The 21,659-nt window shown below is 33.2% G+C and overlaps 2 protein-coding genes across 2 annotated transcripts in view; one reads left to right on the forward strand and one right to left on the reverse strand.

Annotated features, from left to right (window-relative positions):
- The window catches only part of LOC133172279 (fibrillin-2-like), a 54,400-nt gene extending 52,279 nt beyond the window's left edge, over positions 1-2,121 (reverse strand). Inside the window, exon 1 of the mRNA XM_061307138.1 lies at positions 1,931-2,121. Within this exon, the coding sequence (XP_061163122.1) occupies positions 1,931-2,121 (191 nt within the window). The remainder of the gene's footprint in view (positions 1-1,930) is intronic.
- A 15,744-nt stretch (positions 2,122-17,865) lies between these two features.
- LOC133200232 (forkhead box protein B1-like) lies at positions 17,866-18,876 on the forward strand. The gene has a single exon (XM_061336052.1). The coding sequence runs from the start codon at positions 17,866-17,868 to the stop codon at positions 18,874-18,876; it is 1,011 nt and encodes a 336-aa protein (XP_061192036.1).
- The last annotated feature ends 2,783 nt before the right edge of the window (positions 18,877-21,659 follow it).

The following is a 21,659-nucleotide window of genomic DNA, read 5'->3' on the forward strand; positions in this document are numbered from 1 at the left end:
GCCCATGGGCCACATCGCTCACCTGAGTAACTTTGGCCATGCTGTTCTTTACCAGATTTCCCCCTTTTAATATACCTATTGTGGCCCCGCCTTACCCCCAGGGGTCATGATTTGAACAATTTAGAATCTACACTACCTCAGGATGCTTCCAAATAAGTTTCAGCTTTATTGGTCCAGTGGTTCTTGAAAAGAAGATTTTTAAAGATTTTTCTTATATATTTCAATGTAAAACTTGGATTCCCTATTGTGTCCCGCCCTACCCCCGGGGGTCATGATTTGAACAATGGATGCTTCCACTTAAGTTTCAGCTTTTCTGGCCCAGTGGTTCCTGAGAAGAAGATTTTAAAAGATTTTTCCTATATATTTCAATGTAAAACTTGGATTCCCTATTGTGGCTCCGCCCTACCCCCGGGGGTCATGATTTGAACAATTTAGAATCTACACTACCTGTGGATGCTTCCATATAAGTTTCAGTTTTTCTGGCCAAGTTGTTCTTGAGAAGAAGATTTTTAAAGATTTTTCTTATGTATTTCAATGTAAAACTTGGATTCCCTATTATGGCCCCGCCCTACCCCCGGGGGTCATGATTTGAACAATTTAGAATCTACACTACCCCAGGATGCTTCCATATAAGTTTCAGCTTTTCTGGCCCAGTGGTTCTTGAGAAGAAGATTTGTAAAGATTTTTCTTATGTATATCAATGTAAAACTTTGATTCCCTATTGTGGCCCCGCCTTACCCCCGGGGGTCATGATTTTGACAATTTACAATCTACACTATCCCAGGATGCTTCCACATAAGTTTCCGCTTTTCTGGCCCAATGGTTCTTGAGATGAAGATTTTTTAATGACCCCACCCTATTTTTGTCTTTTCTTGATTATCTCCCCTTGTAAGGGGACTTGGTCCTTTATTTTAATAATTTACACTCCCCTTCACCCAAGAATACTTTGTACCAAGTTTGGTTAAAATTGGCCTAGTGGTTCTTGAGAAGAAGTTGAAAATGTGAAAAGTTTACAGACGGACGGACGGACGACGGACAACAGGTGATCAGAAAAGCTCACTTGAGCTTTCAGCTCAGGTGAGCTAAAAACGTATCCTCGGTAGACCTCATTTTTACCCAACAAAATCTCCAGAATCCAGGAGCTTACTGGGGCTTCGCACACTGGGTCCCCACCAGGGCTTCGCCCTGGACCCATTGGGGGCCTCAAGGCGGCCCTTTACCCCCTGCCTACTTTTTGCGCCCCCCCCCAACTTCGATCTGCGCCTGGTCATTTACTAAAGATTGTAGATCAATTTATCAAATATTCAAACATAAAGAATGCATCTTGTAGTTTCTTCAGAAGAAAAGTCTACGTGTGCCAGAATGTATCCTAAGTCAGCAGACGATATGAATTGTGTCATCAAATCTGCCTGTCGAGTGTCAAAATTGTAAATTAGAATTACATAGACACTTATCGGCTAGTTTTAACCTAAATGACCAAAAGAAAAACTTAGTAGCTGTTGAATTTCGCCAGGAGAGCTTGAACTTCAGACAAACGAGCTGATAACATTCTAAGAGGTTGTGTACATAGATTTGATAGTATGAACTCTGACATTCTTTTAGATATTTATTTAATTATAACGTTTTATGTGTATTCTACTAAAGATGCTGACTCGTGAAATTCTTTTCACCCTGACCACATTAAAGCACATCTGTAATGTGTTACACAAAACAAATAATTTTCGCAAATAGATTCTCTTTTGATCCACACTCAAATAGAAGCTATGCCTCTCATGTAATAACGTTACTGTATTATGGATTCTCTGAGAAAAAAACAGACACCAAAGTAAACAAAAGTATTCTAAATACACAAGGACTTTTGATGAAGAAAGAGTCTTATGTTTTGCAAGTTTGCAAATGGAGTGTGATGAAAGCGTTAATATTAGTTTACCCTCTCAGTAAGTTAACGTCCTGTCTTGTTGAACCTTTGCTGGTACGTGAGTTAGAACCATCTCTTTGGTAATACGACCAGTAGTTTTGTTGTCTTTTTTTGCTTTGTCCATTCACATAATGTATTTGAATGACACTTAAAATCACGGCAGTGAAGATGATTATATTCAACTTTTCCCTCACAAATTTCATTATGGGTCTACAATGACTTTAACCACAATGTTAGAAAATGGATGAATTCGGCTTTTTTTTCTTCCGCAAATTGATCACACAATATACAAATCCACTTTTTAGCTTGACATTTCTATGAAATCGTGACAAGGCCAGAATTTGGTTGAAAGTCCCAGTAAGGTTCCAACCAGTCAGCTAAAAAAATGTCAGTCAGTTTTATCTCGGTATATAAAACACTTAAATCCCATGCTTCACTTTCCCAAAAATTCCAAAACGTAAATTCTTAACCCGTCTATCAATCTCCTCATGAATGAAACATTTGCGACTTTGTTTTGCATCTAGTGCTACATCTATTGCTATATTTAACGACTACCGAAAACCCATGTGGAGCAGTCACCGTAATCCACAATAAGATGCAGGCGTGTTCACTGTAACCTCTTGTTAATGATACCGTGTTGCTTCACCCTGTTGAACGTTGTCGACCACCTGTTATTTAAAACATTTAGGTAGCAAAGCCCCTGCTCGACGCAGGAATGTCGGGTCCACAATGTCAAGAGCTCTTAACTTTCCTCGAGTGCCAGCGGATTAATATATCTAACCTCTAATTTGTATCATTTCTCTAATTCATACTTATCTCCTACGGGAACTTTGATTGTATAGGCTTAGAGCCTCTGCATTTCAAACTACTTTCTGCGTGTCACCTTAGCAGCAACCATGCTGCATATGTTTACCGTTTGGCGAATAAATGTTTAGATTTTAAAAATTTACACGGCTGAAGATAAAAAAAAATTGGCTCGCTTATCAGCAAAGGTCTAGAAAAAGTGTGAGTATATATCGATATCGCATTACACTGCATTTTAAATGAGCCAAAATGATCAGCATGGATATGTTCTGTACATTTTAGTATGTAATGTATATAAGTGAGTACGTTGTATGTATACATTATAGGTAGTAGACCAGATTTTCAGGACAACAAAGATGGTAAAGCTGATCCAGAGAAGTTTCTGTTTGAATTCCTAGTCCCGAGAGAGAGAGAGAGAGATTTAGGGTGGAGAGAAAGCTTCCTCTTGCAACTTATTCTCTAAAATATTCAACTGGCTCGTAGGAAGCAATTTCAGTTTGGGGAGGGGTGGGGCACAGCCATACATTTTTAGTTGGGGGCACTATCAAATACCCAAAATTCCCTAACAAGCAAAAGAAAAGGTCATCAGACATTTTTTTGAGGGGGCACAAGCATATAGCAGCTATGTTTTCTATAGAAATCTATATATCGGCAAAATTATTGGGAGGGGAGGGGGAACGCCCCCCCCCCCTGGTTCCTACGGCCATGTTCAATATATTTTTAATACAAAACTAAACGAAACCAGAAGTATCACACAGTGTTTTCCGAGACTTTGACTCGAGTTCGATGAATTAAAAGTTTAAAACACAATATGATGAAATCGCCAGTATTTAAATGTATAAATACACATCTGGCTAAAGGATTCTTGTGATTAGTTATGTTATATTAATTTAGCGAACTCGAGTCAAGAAAACACTACATGTGACAATGTTTTCTGATTTCGTTTGGATTATATAAGACGGGGACCTTGATATTAAGTAAATTCATAAACTTTTAATCAAGGTAGGCTTATGACCTTTTGATCCTTGGTCGGATTACTGTAAGAGGCGACATCTGATCATGTGTCTCCGCATATTTTGTTAAACTGTTCCGGTTAGCGTTGATGTGGATGAGTGGATGATCTATTTAAGTATTAACTCTGTGGATAACAGAAAATCTATAATGTTTTATATACAACCAATATGGAGTTGACTTTGATCTAGATTTCCTATTTATGTGCTTCAACTGTACAGTTCATTTTTTCTCACTTTACGCATAAAGATCGAGGTATCGAATATTTCCGATGGAATTGACTTAATTCTTGTTTGATGTCATTTGATCATCTCATACAAATTAATGAATAGATGAAAAGGGGTAGGTTGGTTTAATTGGAGTTCATCTTGGAGTTATTTGGTAAATTAAAAAAGTATCTCTAGAACTGTACATGTTAAGGGCGAGCTATTCTGATTACACTGTACCATCTTCAAAACTGAAAACCAAGTACATGTACAGTAATAAAAAAAAAAAAAAAAAAAATAAAAAAAAAAAAAAAACTAACCTTATCCTTTGCATATCCTTATCCTTTGCATATATATATATATATATATATTGTCAAAGGTGCTTAGACACAGATTTGAACATAATATTTTCTCAAATTTTCTGTATAATATCACAACTTGTATATTGCAATAGCATTTCACACGAAAATTTAATTAAAAACCTATTTTATCTGGAAATTATTGGAACTACGAATTGCGGGACGCGTTTGATTAACACATCTTTGCACTTACACAAATTTTAACTTTATCATTAATATTTAAGAAAAGAAGCGATTTCGTTATGTATTAATGAAAAATATTACATCTATAATCCAGAAAATTCAGAGTAGAAATGTTCGAAAGCAAAACCAACCCATCAGTATTGTCAGTCCGTGCTCTGTGATGTGTACAGAGTTTAACACATTGAACACACGCGTGAAACGTAAACTGTATTTGTAAACTGGGCACGAGCTCTGTTGTTGTTAATGTTTACGATTCACCGGGTGTGTTCAATTGTTAAACTCTGCACACACCACTGAGCACGGACTTACAATACAGTGTGTGGGTTTTGCTTTCGAACATTTCTGGGTTATAGTTTTAATATTTTCATTAATACACAACAAAATTGCCACTTTTCTTAAATATTAAGAATAAAATTAAAATATGTGAAAGCGCAAGGATGTGTCAATCCAACGGGTCCAGAAATTCAAAGTTTTAATAACTTCGAGATGAAATAAGATTTTTATTATATTTTAGTGTGAAATGCTATAACAACATATAAGTCATGAAATTATACGGAAAATTTGAGAAAATATTTACTTCAAATCTGTGTCCAAGCACCTTCAATGTACTCTCCCCAAGTTTTGCTCTGGTTTAATATCGATATAACTGGATATATAGCAACAGACTATAATTATATATTTAGAAGAAATTTTCATGAAAAATATAACAGAAAAAGAAAATATCCATGCGTCAGGTGCCTGTGTTTCGAATAGTCTTTTTTTTTTTTTTTTTTTTTTTTTTTTTTTTTACTTTTTGCTATGGAAAGAGGAAGTGATAATAGAGCTTAGACTTACTTAGGTCATAAATCTATTTCATGATAACGGGTTTTAATCTTTGACGCCTTTTTTCTGTTCCTTATTTTTAAAAATTAACTTCAATGTAAAACATTTATCAATAAGGTTGAGGGGACCCAAAGAGAAATTGTTTTGATCTGTGGCATTGGTTAATAACTAACTTAATGATTTGGAGGATGCAAAAAGGGATCTTTTTTGCGACGCCTTGATTTTAGATAGCTTACATTATGTTCAGTAATTTGCACGTTTTCTCTGAATTTTTTGGGGTCTAAGCCCCTCACAACCCCTTCCATCCTTTCTGTTTCCACTCGATTAGGTTGTAGTAAGTGACAAGAAACGACAACTCTGGGTGCCATTTGGTTGACAATTTCAACTTTACTTTACAATGTTAGAGTTATCTTTCTTGTCCTATTCCTTTGCATAGAGGTGCCCGGGTCAATGCGGGGGTGGGGGGGGGGGTGGGGGGTGGGGGGTATTCTTAACATTTTGAAAAGTAGGGAGAATTGACAAAGTAATATTCAGCTTCTAAAAGGGAGAGGCCAGTTCGTTCTTGGACTGTAATATTGTGATCATATAGAACGCATAGCAGTTGGGAAGACAACTTCAAGTTCAGGAGGAATGGGATATGGTGATTTAAAACCCGTGGTATGGCAAATTCCAAAGATTGGTGAACAGGAGAGACCTATATAAATTCATATTATCTCATGTTATAATAGACAACAGCTTAGCTCAGTTACAGAACATTCTTAAAGAGGGAAAATGCATATATTTAACATTGCTAGGTGGGTTGACCCCCCCCCCCCCTCCCCACCTCTGACACCACAGACCCTGTTGAATTTTCTGAGTTATAATCCTTTCGGATTGATGATAAATTGTGCTCTTTACATTAGCCTATATTTCCTGTGTTATTATATGGAACAAATTAAAATCTTATAATCGAGAGCCGTTTTCCATAAATCACGTCTAACTATCTATATATTATCTCAGAATGTATCTTTAAAGCTATTTTTCTTATAATTTCCTGATTGTCAATACATGCATGTACGTAGATTCACATTTTACAGGTACAATATAGATAAAGTTTCATACTTTATCTTGGATATCAAATCATAAAAAATATTATCTTACATGTATATATGCATATATGTTCATTTTACTTGTTATTATTATTAATAATCACACATTATAATTTGTATCTTGTTTTGCTTGTTTGTTTGTTGTTGTTCTCTCTCTCTCTCTCTCTCTCTCTCTCTCTCTCTTTTGTGTGTGTGTGTGTGGGGGGGGGGGGGGAGTTGCAGCCACTTGTATATGAAATTCCTTTTGCATAACAACTTCGCCAACAGATAGACTGGGGTTTTGAAGCTGGGATAAACACATCACACATACATTTATTTCACTTTTTTATCCCAGGTGTTTTAAGAATTTCCATAAATATTGACCTATACGTCACAACCCCTATTCCAGGGCTCTGGCCTTCGCTCCCCTGTGAGTGATACTTGGTATGCAGATTTCTATAGAAGCTTTTAATTCATACTTTGGGGTTGTCAGCTAAGTCCATTAAACGCCATCAAATCTCACCATGAAATAACTAAACAATTAACCTGTGAAGATTTTCTTGAGTAGTACATTCCTATGTACAATGACTCCTATTGACTTACAATCACGTTGTTGGTGTAAATATTCACAGTTTCCCCTGTGTCATTAGCTACACACACACACCATACCAATATAGTGTTTACGGCCAGTGCGACAATATTGAAAAATCTGTCAATTCGTGAAATTTATGCATAAAAGATATTTAAAAATTGGTACCGGTATTTATTCTGATGTTTCCGACTAGCAATAATCTTCCCAACTAATTTGTTTGGTTTGTCTCCTATTTTTTGTTTGTTTGGTTTAGTTTTATTCTAAAACATAAACCACAATATAGCACCTTTGTTTTCCGTTTCTTTTCTTTCTTTATTTTTTTACTTTTTTTTGGGGGGGGGGTCTTTTTCTTTCTTTTCTTCTTGTTCATGTTTGTTTTTTGGGGTGTTTTTTTTTTTGTTTGTTTTGTTTTTTGCCTGGTTTTGTTTTGTTGTTGTTTGTTTTGTTTTGTTATATATTATTCTACTCTCCTTTTCCTGTTACTATGCAAGTTCGTATAGTTCAGACAATTATTTATTTTCCCTTTACAAATCTTAGAGTTTGATATAATGGACATGTGGTTGAGATCAAACAGATTTTTGATATTCAATGAAAATAAAAACATGTAATAAATTTGCCATATATAAATTTTTAATATGTTTTAGCAAAGTTTTTATTGCTTTAGCTTGAACCAAGAGATATGATATTTGTGCATCTCTATGATTAGTTTTTAATTACATATCAGTATAATTCTTTTTTTATTCCTTTTAATGTTTTTATTGTTTATTTATTTTTATATAGGCAAACACATATACAGGTAATTTGTAAAATAATGTAATTTAATTCTAGTTATTACGCAGTACTTTATTGGATAAAAAATTACTTTATATGGTGGGTTGGAACAATTTACATTTTTATAAACCGCTTCGCGTGTATAATAATTTATTTTTTAAAAGAGAACATTCCTTAAATTAAAAAAAACCCATAGTTTTGTTAGCTAAAACCTCATCATTAATTTGAATCTATGTTCTTTTTTAAAGAATAAATTATTATACACGTTAAACAGTCGAACTGAAATTTTTAAAACCATCCTAGAGTAACTGCCAGATTTTTTTTTTTTTTTTTTTTTTGGATTTTAAACAGGGACCTATATATACTAGTATATAGGTCCCTGTTTTAAACATTCATTTAATTACTTTATTAGATAAAACAGATCCACAAAAACAAAATTTGAAATGCAACCAAGTATAATAAATCCAGACATATCTTTCACATTTACTTAAAAGTAGTGATTTTCACTTCAACATTTTTTAAAGCTATGATTATTCCATAAATTGCACAAACTACGTTGAAATTACAACGAGATAACGGTTGACACCGGTACCATCACGCAAGAACTAAGTAGAGCGTATATTGGGCGGGGACGTAGGTAGCAGGTTAATTAAAATGACGTAACGAGGCGCGGGGGGTTGGTGCGACAAGAATGTCGAAATCTTGACTGAAGGGAAAACGGGTCCGTATGGCCATAAATCTGTCAAGTCAAGCGCATGCCAATAGAAAGAAAAGAAAATATTTTCAAATCAAAGGTACCTCTAACGGAAGAGTTTTGGAATAGGTTGCAAATTTTGAAAATTTTGAGAGAGAAACGTTTCATTCAATACCAAAAGGAACCTCCATCCCAATGAAATATTTATAAAAAAAATTTCTATTCCACAGAAATAATTTAATCTATTTTCAAAATAACTTTCCTCCCATAAATAATGTCTTTTACAGTTGTTTTATTGAATGATTTTAGGAATAATAAGGAAATTAAGACCTGTATTGTAACAATAAAACTGGAGACATATGTATTTTGTGCACATTTGGAAACAAATATTTTCAGAGTACATGTAGGTCCAACTTAGTCTGAGGTTTATTGCGGCTAACGGCCGAGAGTCATCGCTTCTGGCATGTACTGGTAAAAACGTGGGAACCGCGACACTTCCATTGGGGCTGAAAATGACCAGCGCTCTCCAATTGTTTGTTGATCTTTGTCAATTAGTAAATCCGTCCGTTTAATTCCTTATGCAAATAAATTCAGAGTTATTATCTACTTAAAAGGTTGGTCTTCTATATGTTGTAATTTTGGAGTAACAAAAGAGAAAATGAACAGTTGGTATCGGCCAGTAAGACCACGTGCAGGTGTTAGGGATAAGTTGAAAACTTCTGAATTGAATCCAAACAATCTCCCCAATGATGACATCATCGTGACAAAAATTCTACTTTTCCAAAAGCATTCATTTTCAAAGAGTGACAGAAGTTCCCATACTATATAAACTTAACAAATGCATGTTTTCAATTTTAGAACTGACACTTTCCTTCCAGCTTTATCAACATTTTTTAAATTAAATTTATTATTCGAAAAAATCTAATTAATTATCCTTTACAGATGGTATGAGTCAACCAACAAACTGATTTGAAATGATGGAATTGCATGTAAATTTCAAACATGTGCATGAAAAAAGGAAGAAGAAAATTTAAAAACCTTACGAGATACTTTAATTAGCAAGATAATAAAATAATAATTTTAATGTTAAAGAATATCAATATATATGCAAAAATATAAAACATAAAATGTTTGCAAGAATTTATATAATTATGATCATTTTATGATAAGATGGGTTTAATCTTCTTGACTTAAAAAAAAAACATTTTTAGGAATATGCATTTAAACAAACTTCTGGATATAGCCAGAGATTTTTCAAATACTTTCAGCATTTTTTTTTTTTTTTTTGAGTAGACTAGTGAGTCTGGGGGCCAAACTTGACATGTGTTTTGTGCCGTTTTATACAAAGGGGGATTAATTCAGGACTAGCTTTGAACATCGATTGCCGATTTGTCGCTAAATAGTCCTTCTCAATCCACAGTCAAAATATTGTTATAAGCATTAAAACTGACTGGTACAAAACCATTAGCAGCAGGGACATTTCATTTTAATGTTGAGCGAAAATCGAAGTACATGAATTGAAAACTGTAAAAACATATTACGGACAATGAGTATATATGATGTCCCGTATTGTTGGTATTGAATTATTCATGGCAAATCTTGTACTGAGATCAAATATGGGCTAAATTACTCTAATTAATGATTACTTAACTAATTCTCATCGTATTTGCTTACGTCACATCATGTACAAAATTAAAGATTCATTAACATTCAAAGTTTTCTTAACCGTTGAAAGAAGTTAACTTTTTCTTCCCATGTGGTTATTGCTTTTTTTGCACAAATTCACCTGAAGACCAGTGTCAGTATATTGTAAAGATGTACAAAATGTAAATTGTATATAACAAGAGAAATTGAAAATCGAAGTACATGAATTGAAAACTGTAAAAACATATTACGGACAATGAGTATATATGATGTCCCGTATTGTTGGTATTGAATTATTCATGGCAAATCTTGTACTGAGATCAAATATGGGCTAAATTACTCTAATTAATGATTACTTAACTAATTCTCATCGTATTTGCTTACGTCACATCATGTACAAAAGTAAAGATTCATTAACATTCAAAGTTTTCTTAACCGTTGAAAGAAGTTAACTTTTTCTTTCCATGTGGTTATTGCTTTTTTTGCACAAATTCACCTGAAGACCAGTGTCAGTATATTGTAAAGATGTACAAAATGTAAATTGTATATAACAAGAGAAACTGGACAAAGAAAATATCAGTGGCATTGGGGGGGGGGGGGGGAGGTTCAGTATGTTTTTATTAGTTCTTTTTTGTTTTGAATACATGTATATCACATTAGTAAACAGGCAATATTAAAAGTTACGATCCACCAGACCGTCCACCCCACCTCCAACTTTTTGCCAAACATAATCTTTTAATGTTGAAAATATTGTTCTCTCCACTTTTTTTTTACAGTATTGTCAAATCAGCAATCGACCCATGGTAATGCATTATTATGATTGTTTTATTCTTTATGTCATATTGTAATTTTTTTAATTCACTGGGTGATAGTACATACAAAAAATGACAATATGATATTTAAGTCAACCAATGTAAGGTTTAGTTATATAATCATTCATCAGGATTGTAATACACAAAGAATGTAAATTTGTAAAATATAATTTCTCTTAGTAAAATGACCTGCAACGTGAAAATGCGAATTAATCGGAGGAAAATATAAAGGGGTGTGCACTTCCCTTTTGTCGCAAACTTTTAAGTGAAATAAGTAATAGGACAATAGAAAACTGAATTATTCGAAAGAACTTATTTTAGTCCAATCTTTTCCGGTCATGTACGAAACAAAATAAGTATTGCTAATTCAATATTTGAAACAATTTTTATAAACAATCAAAATATCAATTTCACATTAAATAAGAACACATCATATACTAATAAAACGTTGGGAGGGGGGTTAAGAAAATTAAACCATAAAAAAGTATTATATTGGGGAACCTGCATTTTACCCCCAGGAAAAATTCGCCGTTGTTTACTTAAATGGGGGGGGGGGGGATTTATGCATTTACTTTATCTTGGCCTAACAATAAGATAAGAGTGCCTGAATTCACTACAAAATGAGAATTACACTGTAAACTTCAATTTACATGTCTTTTATTTTAGATCTAAGGGCAGATTACTCCCAAAAAATATCATGGAATTCAAACTCTTTAGGTAGTCTGTATAGTGCATATATTGTGTGTATGGAGAGTTCTTTTAAGCCGACCTGCAGTGGAAACAAGATTATCACATGAGATTAGTATTACAATATAGTGATTTTTGTCCCTAGATGATGCTCAGAATACACGATTTTGCGTCACTGAAAAAAAATGTAGGGAGGTAATATCATTGGGCATTTATTCCTTTTGTTATACACATTTTCGTATTTTGTACATCTTTACAATATACTGACACTGGTCTTCAGGTGAATTTGCTGTAAAAATCAATAACCACAGACAAAAAATTGTAAACTTCTTTCAACGGAAATGCAGAAATTGCTAAGAAAACTTAGATGATTTATGAATCTTTACTTTTGTACATGAAATGACGTAAGCAAATACGATGAGAATTACTTAAGTAATCATCAATTAAATTAATTTAGCCCATATTTAATCTCAATACAAGATTTGTCATCAATAATTCAATACCACTCTTGATAATACGTGCCGCATCGGAAGTAAATTGGGGGGGGGGGGGGGAGTACTCCGTACATTAATCACTTTTTTTTGCGAGCACCTTTATGGGACCAATCGAGAGAGAGAGACAGGGAGGAAGTCAACATTACCGCTACATTGCGAAAAATCTTAACTCATTACCGCTACGTTTCTTACATTTTTGCAGTTCTTCAATGCACGTGATTTGTTAAGCAGTTTCGGGCGATGCTATTGCAACAAAATTGGACACAGAAACTAAATTTTATGACACGATTCTATTTGACTGGAGCTCAGAGAGATGCTCTTTTCATTTCATGTTTGATTTTTTTTTATGTTCAGTATATGCGTTTTATTTAGCAATCAAGGGACCTGGGGGGTACACGGCTTAGGTTTAACGCTGTTAACAACTTGATATAGCGTCGGAACAGGAATTAAGAGGTGACCCCTCCCCCTTTATTCTCAAAACGTGCATTAGCGTATGAGCATTTGCTTACTTTTTTCACAAAAAGTACCGTTCATTATACATAAACCTTACACTTTCTCCCCCTTTTCTAATATGCATTAGATGCCTGGAATTTTATTAAAAATACGAATTGCCCATTAAACATCCTCCCCGTCATATTTACACTTTAATAAAAGAAAACTGCATTTGCATATCCGTACACTGATCGATAAAGTTAGCCCCCCCCCCCTCCCCCACACCTCATTATAAATCTATTTACTTTTTTGTTTCGTTTGGTCTCTTTTCTTTTTGTTTTTGGTTCGTTTCTTTTCTTTTTGTTTTCGTTCCCTTTTTTTAACAGATACCCGTTCTTCCATACAATATTGTTTGGTATAAATCATGCACTCAAATATTCACGTTTAAAATTGAATAAAACACGGAAAGTTCTGCTTTTATTTTACAATGTACTCTCCGGCGAAATATATCATTTGGAATCCAATTTGGGTAAGTTTGCAAAAGTGACGCAGGCTATATTGACTTATTAACTTCAATTCTTCAACAACAAAAAATGAACATCTGCTGTAACATACATTGAAGAGAGAGAGAGAGAGAGAGAGAGAGAGAGAGAGATTTATGCATATTGTACGATTCCAATGTTGAATTCGAAATATTGGTCAAAAGTATAGAGATTATTTCAGTCCAATAAAAATGTATGGCCGCCGATGAGAAATATGAATAAGATGTATACTAACGACTCTGTTAAACAGTAATAAAGTAAGCGGAGTACGCCAGTCTTGCTTTACCGATTGTTTCTAGTCCAAAATTCAAACAAACAAACATGCTAAATCGGGTAAGTTTTTCTAATCTATTGTTAAAACTTTCAAAATATTATTTGGCTATTTTAAATTGTTATTTTAGGGGGGTGTACTTTGAGATATCGGATATACCTATTTCCTGAGAATGGCCACTGTATTTCCGGCCTTGAAAAAGGATTATACAGCGATTGATTTCAGTTTGTCGAGAACTTGAAATTCCTGAGAACACCTGGGCTATCCAAAGAAGCCCTGTTACTTAATATTTAATTGACCAATTGTGTGTCGGAGCGAGAACATTTACAAGTTATCTTCTTCAGTATTGCTAGAAATGGTTACCAATAAACCCAAATCATTGTTTTTCTAAGAATTTATTCCAAAATGGCAAGAAATTGCTTGTTAAACCAACCTATTTATGATTAATGGTCAAAATATTTTAACACTGATACACAGAGGCTAGCAAAACTCCTATAATTGCAACGTTTTAAAATCTTGACCAGAAGTAGTTTGGTCAGAGTACTTCACCGTTAATGCAAATTTGAAAATCAAACAAAAAGCCCAAAGCATTTGTTGACCTTTTGGATTGCTTCCTGATGCTGCAATATGGAGCACGGCTCTCTCATTATGTCCGTGGTTAATTATGAACCAGTTTTAGTTGTGGAGGAGGTCACTGATGATAGATATTGAACACCTGGGCACAATACACTAAAATATCTAAGGAATGGACAAACAAAACGGCAGTCCTGTGTTTGATTCTGGTCAAAATAATAAGGGGATAAAACATCTGTTAATCTGCCCCTGATTCTTAATAAGTTATTCTCTCTCTCTCTCTCTCTCTCTCTCTCTCTCTCTCTCTCTCTGAGGAAAACTGAAAAAAAAGAGGAAAAATCTTCTTCAAGACATTCAAGGTTAGATGTAATTCATACATTAATTTCAAAACCACCAATAATGAATAAAGAAAAACGAATGATAATTACAAAATGTTAACTTCTTTCCGTCCATACACGTAGATAAAATGACCAGGTTTTAATTAATTAAACATTGAATCGATTTTTATATAAATTTATCGACAGATTTTTTGTTCTGAACGATGAATAAATGTAAAATTTCTTAACCAAACAACGGATATTTTTTTCAAAGTATAGACAATGAATAATGACTTTTGTTGTTTTCAAATTTTAAATTTGATTGGGTTTTAATGTTACCGTGTAAGAAAATCACAAGCAATGTAATTTGTTTTCGTTTCCATTTAAACCATTTTGTGTAAGAAACATGAACTTGTCGATAAAAAATATACAAAATAAGATTTTGAAACAAACCACTTTACTTCAAGTAATCTTTCCTTAATTTTTTTTTCATGATTTATCAAAAGTTAAGTATTCCTATTGTCTTTCTACCTGTCATACATTTTTTTTTTTTATCGAAAAAGAAACGCAACAATACGACCAATTCAGAGATTATTCTATTCAAATAAATACGTCAGAGAGGACAGTATTTTGTAAAACTAATATTCTCCATATTTTGTCAATTTTAATTAATCAGTAAATCAGCCATTTTTATGAATTATTTATATTTAATATTTTTTCTACTTTTATTTATTTAGCTTTGGGGATATCCACGATTATATTTTATAAAAGTATGCCGACATACATAAAACAAATTAGTTGTGTTGTAAGTTATTTACTTATTTAATACTTACGATATTTATTTTTTATTTGAAAGAATGTCTATTCAATTTCGTAAGAAATTATATATGCATTCTTAGGTGAATAATTCTTTTCGAGTTTGACTCCGTTAATCGGTGCTTAATTGGATTAATTGCTCTTAAGGAATTAATGAGCGGCAAATACTGTCGGAACCTTTGATATTTGCTTATCCAATGAAATGTTTAATGGATTCACAGTTATTATTTTATAATCCAATAATGTATATATAATATAAATGTATTTAAGCTATAGACAAAAAAAATTAGAAAATCTAGGGGAAAAAATTTAAAATAATTCATACGTGTTATATATGAAATAATAGATAATATATGTTTCAAATATTCTTATGCACATACATTTATTAAATAATTTATGTAGCCAGTTTGCAACAACACATCAACATTTGAAATATGTAATAATTTTATACAGACAATGTTTTTCACAGAAATCTAATCCTTGAATATGTTAGTATTGATTAGAAGGATTTGTTTCCTTGTGGGTGCCTGTCAAATTTCACATCTAGTTGACTTTTTTTAAGGTGAGCCCTGGGGCCAACAGATTGCAAGTAACACTCGGGAAAATCGCAAAACAGATAATTGAATTCCATGGAAAGTTGTCAATGTCTCGAAATGACCCGGTGTAGATAACAATAGGTATCGTGTAAGTTTCCATTATCATCGTTAGATGTCATCATTGCCTTGAATGACGGGCTCCTTGACATCTTGTTTAGACCTGACATGCCTATTTCAGGTGATTTTTCCACATCGTATAATTTCTTTTTAGTTCAATAGTTTTGATTATTAAATTTTATTTAAAAATCAAAGCAATGACATTACTAAAACACTTTCAGTTTCAAATAAAAATCAATGGTACGACAATAACGATTTAATTTGTACCTGCATTGTTTCAAGTACGTTTTCTCACACATAACTAGAGTTTATGTGTCGTAAAAAAATACTTTAAATCTTTTCTTTAATTTATAGAATAAAATACAGTGTATAGTAAAAGAATATCAATAGGACTCTGTAAACCATTTATAAATTGTAATATAAATAATTAGATTATTAGTTTTTAGTGTTGAATTATTTGCTTGAAAAGGACACTGAATCTAACGGTTACTTGCAGTCGGCGGAGAGAGAGAGGGTGGGAGAGAGAAAGAGAGAATTTTACTGTTCTCTTGATTGATTAAGTTAAGAAAATTAACTTCAGTAATCATTTATACAAACAAGTAGCACCGTCCTAATCCCCCCTATATTCCCATTTAGTCTGCCCTTTCTCCGGATAATCCTGTTACGTCGAGATTCACTTACGCTTTGAATAAAGATGACTCCCTGAAAAAGCGAACGGATTCCACGTGTAAAAGTAGACTGAAGAAGTTTCAAAATATTTATTCAGACTTTAAGAAGGTTATTTTTTGATTAATTCTATCAAAGGTTAGATAATCTTCATTGTTACTTAAGGAATTGATTATAAGATCCAAATTACTAAGATAAACAGCTAATTAAAGATTTAAGAAAACAAATGTATTATATAAATAATTTCAATTATTAGAAATGATTTGAATTCTTACAGATTTCTGAGCAACGGAAATAAAAGAAAAAATCTACATAATAATCCTTTAAATGGTCATTTTACAATTCTCGTATCCCGGCAAATTTCTCTAAATTAATCAATATTTAGGGAATTTTTTTTTTTCATACATATGCACGGACAATTTTTATTACAATTTATTCTGTTATAAACATCAATGTAACCCATTCAGATCAAGTGCACATGTATATTGCAAGATTTCATATATACTATTAAAGTCAATATTTTTTAAAAAAAAGTTTAATTCCTATGTTTTTCATTCATTGAAATGAAAAAAAAGAGTCACCTTTCAACTTAGTTTCTCCCTTTTAATATACGTTTAGCGTCAAAAAAAGATCCCCCCTCAAAAAAAAAATGTTTAAAAAAGTTTTATATCGTTTGCAGTAATCATAGAATTAAAACAATAAATACCACTGCTTTCAGTTATTGCAACTTACCCCCCCCCCCCCCTCCCGACCGTTGCAGTATTATTTACATGAATATAAAATGATCTTTCTCTGCAAAAATCGCACAAAAAATGTTGTGTCTATGTTACATGGCCCTGACACACGCGAAAATTGTTTGAGTTTGACCAGGACAATACTTTGCCGAATTTTCATAACATTTACTTAATTTTCCTGCGATGATTACTGTAACTATAAAAGCTTATAAAAAGTTACAAATACTCATATCTAAATAATCACGCTTATCAAAACTATCTTCAAAAACATATTGGTCTAAATCACCGTTCTTAAACATATATTGAAATAAAAACACTAAACATTGAATCTGTTGTTTGCAAACATTTTGATTTCTTGTCGTATATTTTCTCAGCAATTTCTCCCCAAAGTTGTTTCTTTAATCATTATGCAAACACAGTCCTAACTTGTAGGAGGAGCTAATTTTGGTCTTCATTCAAAAACAAATTAGTGATTTCACAGTAGGTTGGTTTTCCTGTACACTTCGTATCCAGGGGCGATTCCATATTCAACTTTCACTGACCGTTAATCTCTTTACAAAGAAGTAGTTAAAGTCAATTAGCCTATAAAAACATGCTTCTGGATTGCAACTGACCAATCAGAAAGCTTGGTGGCGAATTCTTTACATCACAGAATGGTAAAAACTGAAGCGAAAAAAAGACTCATCGTAGGTTTACTCTAACCTTTCCAGAGAAAACATTGACTTTTCGAATTCTCATATCACAAGTAAAATATTGTTCAAAGAAGAGATAATATTAATTTTAATTGAAACACAACCATGTTAGAGAGCAACGCCGGAGTTTTAAGTGGACATGACATGGAGGACAAGTCTTCCTGTATGATGGCATCAAACTCGCACATGATGCAGACTCCCGTCAACATGTACGGAAATATTCCTCCCCACGGCATCACCGAGGAAGATCAAACTAACAGGAATCTAAAGTCGGATCACAGCGATTCGGAAATCCCGGATAACGTTAACTCACCGGAGTCGGACATAGACAATTATGACATGAAATTCTCCGGGACGACCACACTTTCCCAGCAGAAGAGAAGATTTGCGGACGTCAAGCCGCCGTATTCCTATATCGCACTCATCACGATGGCCATTGAAAGTTCGTCGTCAGGAATGATGACATTAAATGAAGTTTATTCCTTTATCATGAATCGTTTTCCGTATTTCAAAGACAACCAACAAAGATGGCAGAATTCTATTCGACACAACCTTTCGCTAAATGACTGTTTCGTGAAAATACCCAGAGCTCCCGGACGACCAGGCAAAGGAAATTACTGGGCTCTACACCCCGGTTGTGGGGATATGTTCGGCAATGGAAGCTTTCTGAGAAGAGCGAAGAGGTTCAAGCTTCAGCGGGCAAAGCGAGAGGACCCAGCCCATGTTCAGCATGTGAATTCATACGGACATTTCAGTTTGTACGGATCCCCCTCCGGATACAAGCCTTATCCCTCATTTAACTCTATGGCGCTTTCTGCGTTTTCTCAGGGACTACCCCAACCCCAGCAGTACGGGTTACCGTCAAAACCGGAATCTTGGAACACATCATCTCACGGTGGTTACTCTCCGTATTACAACACGCCCGGGATGAATATGAACTCTACTCTCGGATCGTCTCTCGGTTCGTCCCTCAGTGGATCTTATTTACCCGGATCTCAAGTTCCTCCCGTCCCATCCTCCACCGGTTCCCTCCCTGGGTACTCTTCCCTACCCCCGCCATCTACCTATTGTGGGTCTCAGTACGCAGGTCTCCAAAGACTACAAACAGCCCAGTGATAACACACAGAAATTGTGTGATACAATGTGATATCGTTTTATACTCAAACCATTGGAATACGTTGTCTCCAAAGATTCAGATATTTTTGTTTATTAATGTAATTTGACTTTTTGTACTTGTTTTAGTGCTATGGTGAACAATTTAATTAATATATTTGTATATAATATTTGTAAATATGAAAAGTAGATTGATTAGATTAATGTGCACAAATACGCAATTTATGTATAAATAACCATTTGGATAATTGTATGAATGTGTGTGAAAAGATCTTTTTTTTTTTTTTTTTTTTGGAGATGAGGAATCTCACTAAATAGTGCAATAAATAAATTGATTTAACAAAAACAAAGTCTTGTTTTTGATTTTATTTTTTATTTATTTATTTATTTATTTATTTATTTATTTATTTATTTATTTATTTATTTATTTATTTTATTATATTTTTTAAAAATATTTTTTTATTCATTTATTTATTTCAAAAGGATATTATTTCCTTTAGTGGCATTTCTTGGTTGTATTTTTCATGCTATTGCCAAATGAAAATTAGAATGAGGCCGGAAATATTTGATTAAATGTTGCGGGTTTGCACGTTTTAAAAATTTGGGTAGTATGCATGTTGTCTTTCTTGCACTGTAGCTGATTGCTTTGGAGTAATTTCACTAAACTCAAATATACCTATACGGTATTTGAATGAAAGAGATTCATTGAAAGTGAATGCTGTTTCTTTGCAATTTACGACTATAGATGTTGATTTTAGCAATATACCGTTTTGATACATTGATAATTAATAAATGCATTCATTAGAAATCTTTCCGGTAATAAATGCCTAGGATTGTTGGAAGTTATAAGGTCAACATTTTTTCACCTTCATCAAAAGAAAATATTTAACCTGTAACATACCGAACAGGCGATGTTTGAGCAGTGTTGACACAAATATTTGTTGACCAAATACGGTGAACTATCGAAGTATTTGCTTGTCTTGAGAGTTTGAAATGACACCAAGCAGGTGCCAACAGGTAACAAGTTGCGTCTTATACAGGTTTGAAAATCGTTTCACTTACAACACATTAAAAAAAACGCAACATAAATGAACTTATAAATGAGTTTGTAAATGGTTCCTTAATCGCAATCATTAACCTGTAAAAGTCTCCAATACAACTGACTGCTCATCTATGTTGATATTGAGCAATATCAATATGATTTAAACGAAAACAACAACGATTGAATAAAATCTTTTTACAACTTTTGGACTTAAGGACATACGCAACGTAGTTTGAACTTTATTGTCTTTTTCCCTGGAGTTGAAGAGTTCCAATACTTAAAGGAACTGTGTGCTACATTTTAATGTCTTTATATGCTGTTGTACAATTCTTTTAAAACAAATTTGGATGAACAAAACAACTAGAATATATGTATAGTAATTTTTGTATATTTTTCTTTGAATTTTACAAGAATTTTCATCAGCTGATATCTTTTCAAAACCCCTGGTAATGCAAGCTGCTTTTTTGTTTATGAACATCTGATGGCACTTTAATCTTAAATTAAGAATACCTTGAAAAATTATCATTAGGTAAAGTACGTTGCGTATGTCCTTAAAGATTTTCTACCTTCCCTCCTATTTCTGATTCGTAGTCTAAAGATATATTTGAATTGTTCGCATGGAAACCAGAAATCTACATACTGTTTCAGAATATCGTGTACAGCAAAATATGTAGAATCATGAGCTTATATTCTACATTTATTAGAGATGTATTTCTGAACTTTCGGTTGATAATTACTGTTAAACGTTTGATAAAGGCCACTTGCTACAAATAATTTTTTCCCCCCGAAAATAGTGAAAATTGATACTAGGTCTATGTATATATTTATAAAATAAATAAGTTAAACCACATAAAGTTTAATTCTTATTTAAGATTTCTCAGTTGTTTCCTATAAAGTAATAAATTTATAAGGGGAATAGCAAAAAATGATAAATTTGATCATTATAGAAAATTTACAATTCATTAATATTTTAGGAATTTCATATTTGCTTCATTTACAACCAAAATAAATCAAAAATATATACCAATCCATGCATCCATTTCCCCCCATTTTAAACAAGTTTCCTAAAGAATAATGATAAATGATATTGTCCCCTTGTAGTTATGCGTATTGATGCTGAATAGTACCAAAAATTAACGGCACAAAATGTACGTTTAAATATATATATGCATACAAAAGTGTTTTGCGATAGAATACCTGATTTTAACTTAAACTGACTTCTCTAGTCAAATATTGGTGAATCGTAAACGATCGTTTTTCTATGGTGAAAATATTGATAGACCAGCATACAGAAAGGCTGTTTTCCATAAAAATTAGACAGAGATTTGTAGCAACAATATAATCGGGAAAGAAAGAGCAATTTTAGATAGACGAAGACATGTTTTTGCATAGCCTTTATCATGAGTTTCTTGTTTTTCTAGTTCCTGCGGCTATTCTTAAAGTCTTTCAATGAAGATTTTTCCAAACCGCTGCTTAATAACCCCATGCAGAACTTCATTATGGAATTAAATAAAGATAAAACCATTCCTGTGTCAACAAAATTAAACGCGTAATTCTCCATAAAAATATTTTTCTAAGAGATCGCAAAAAGAATTCTTCAGTGACATTTCGAAAACTATAAGTGCCTTAATGTTCTGGGATAATTCTTGAACGTGATAAATTCCAGGATAGATTCCATTAGAGTTAAAAGGAATTTTCCTATGTGAACATACAAAAGACTTTTTGCAACTTAGTGGAATGATTT

Source organism: Saccostrea echinata, unplaced genomic scaffold (genome assembly GCF_033153115.1).
Source record: "Saccostrea echinata isolate AGI-Se365-2 ecotype Australia unplaced genomic scaffold, CSIRO_AGI_Sech_v1 ptg000002l, whole genome shotgun sequence".
Lineage (NCBI taxonomy): Eukaryota > Metazoa > Mollusca > Bivalvia > Ostreida > Ostreidae > Saccostrea > Saccostrea echinata.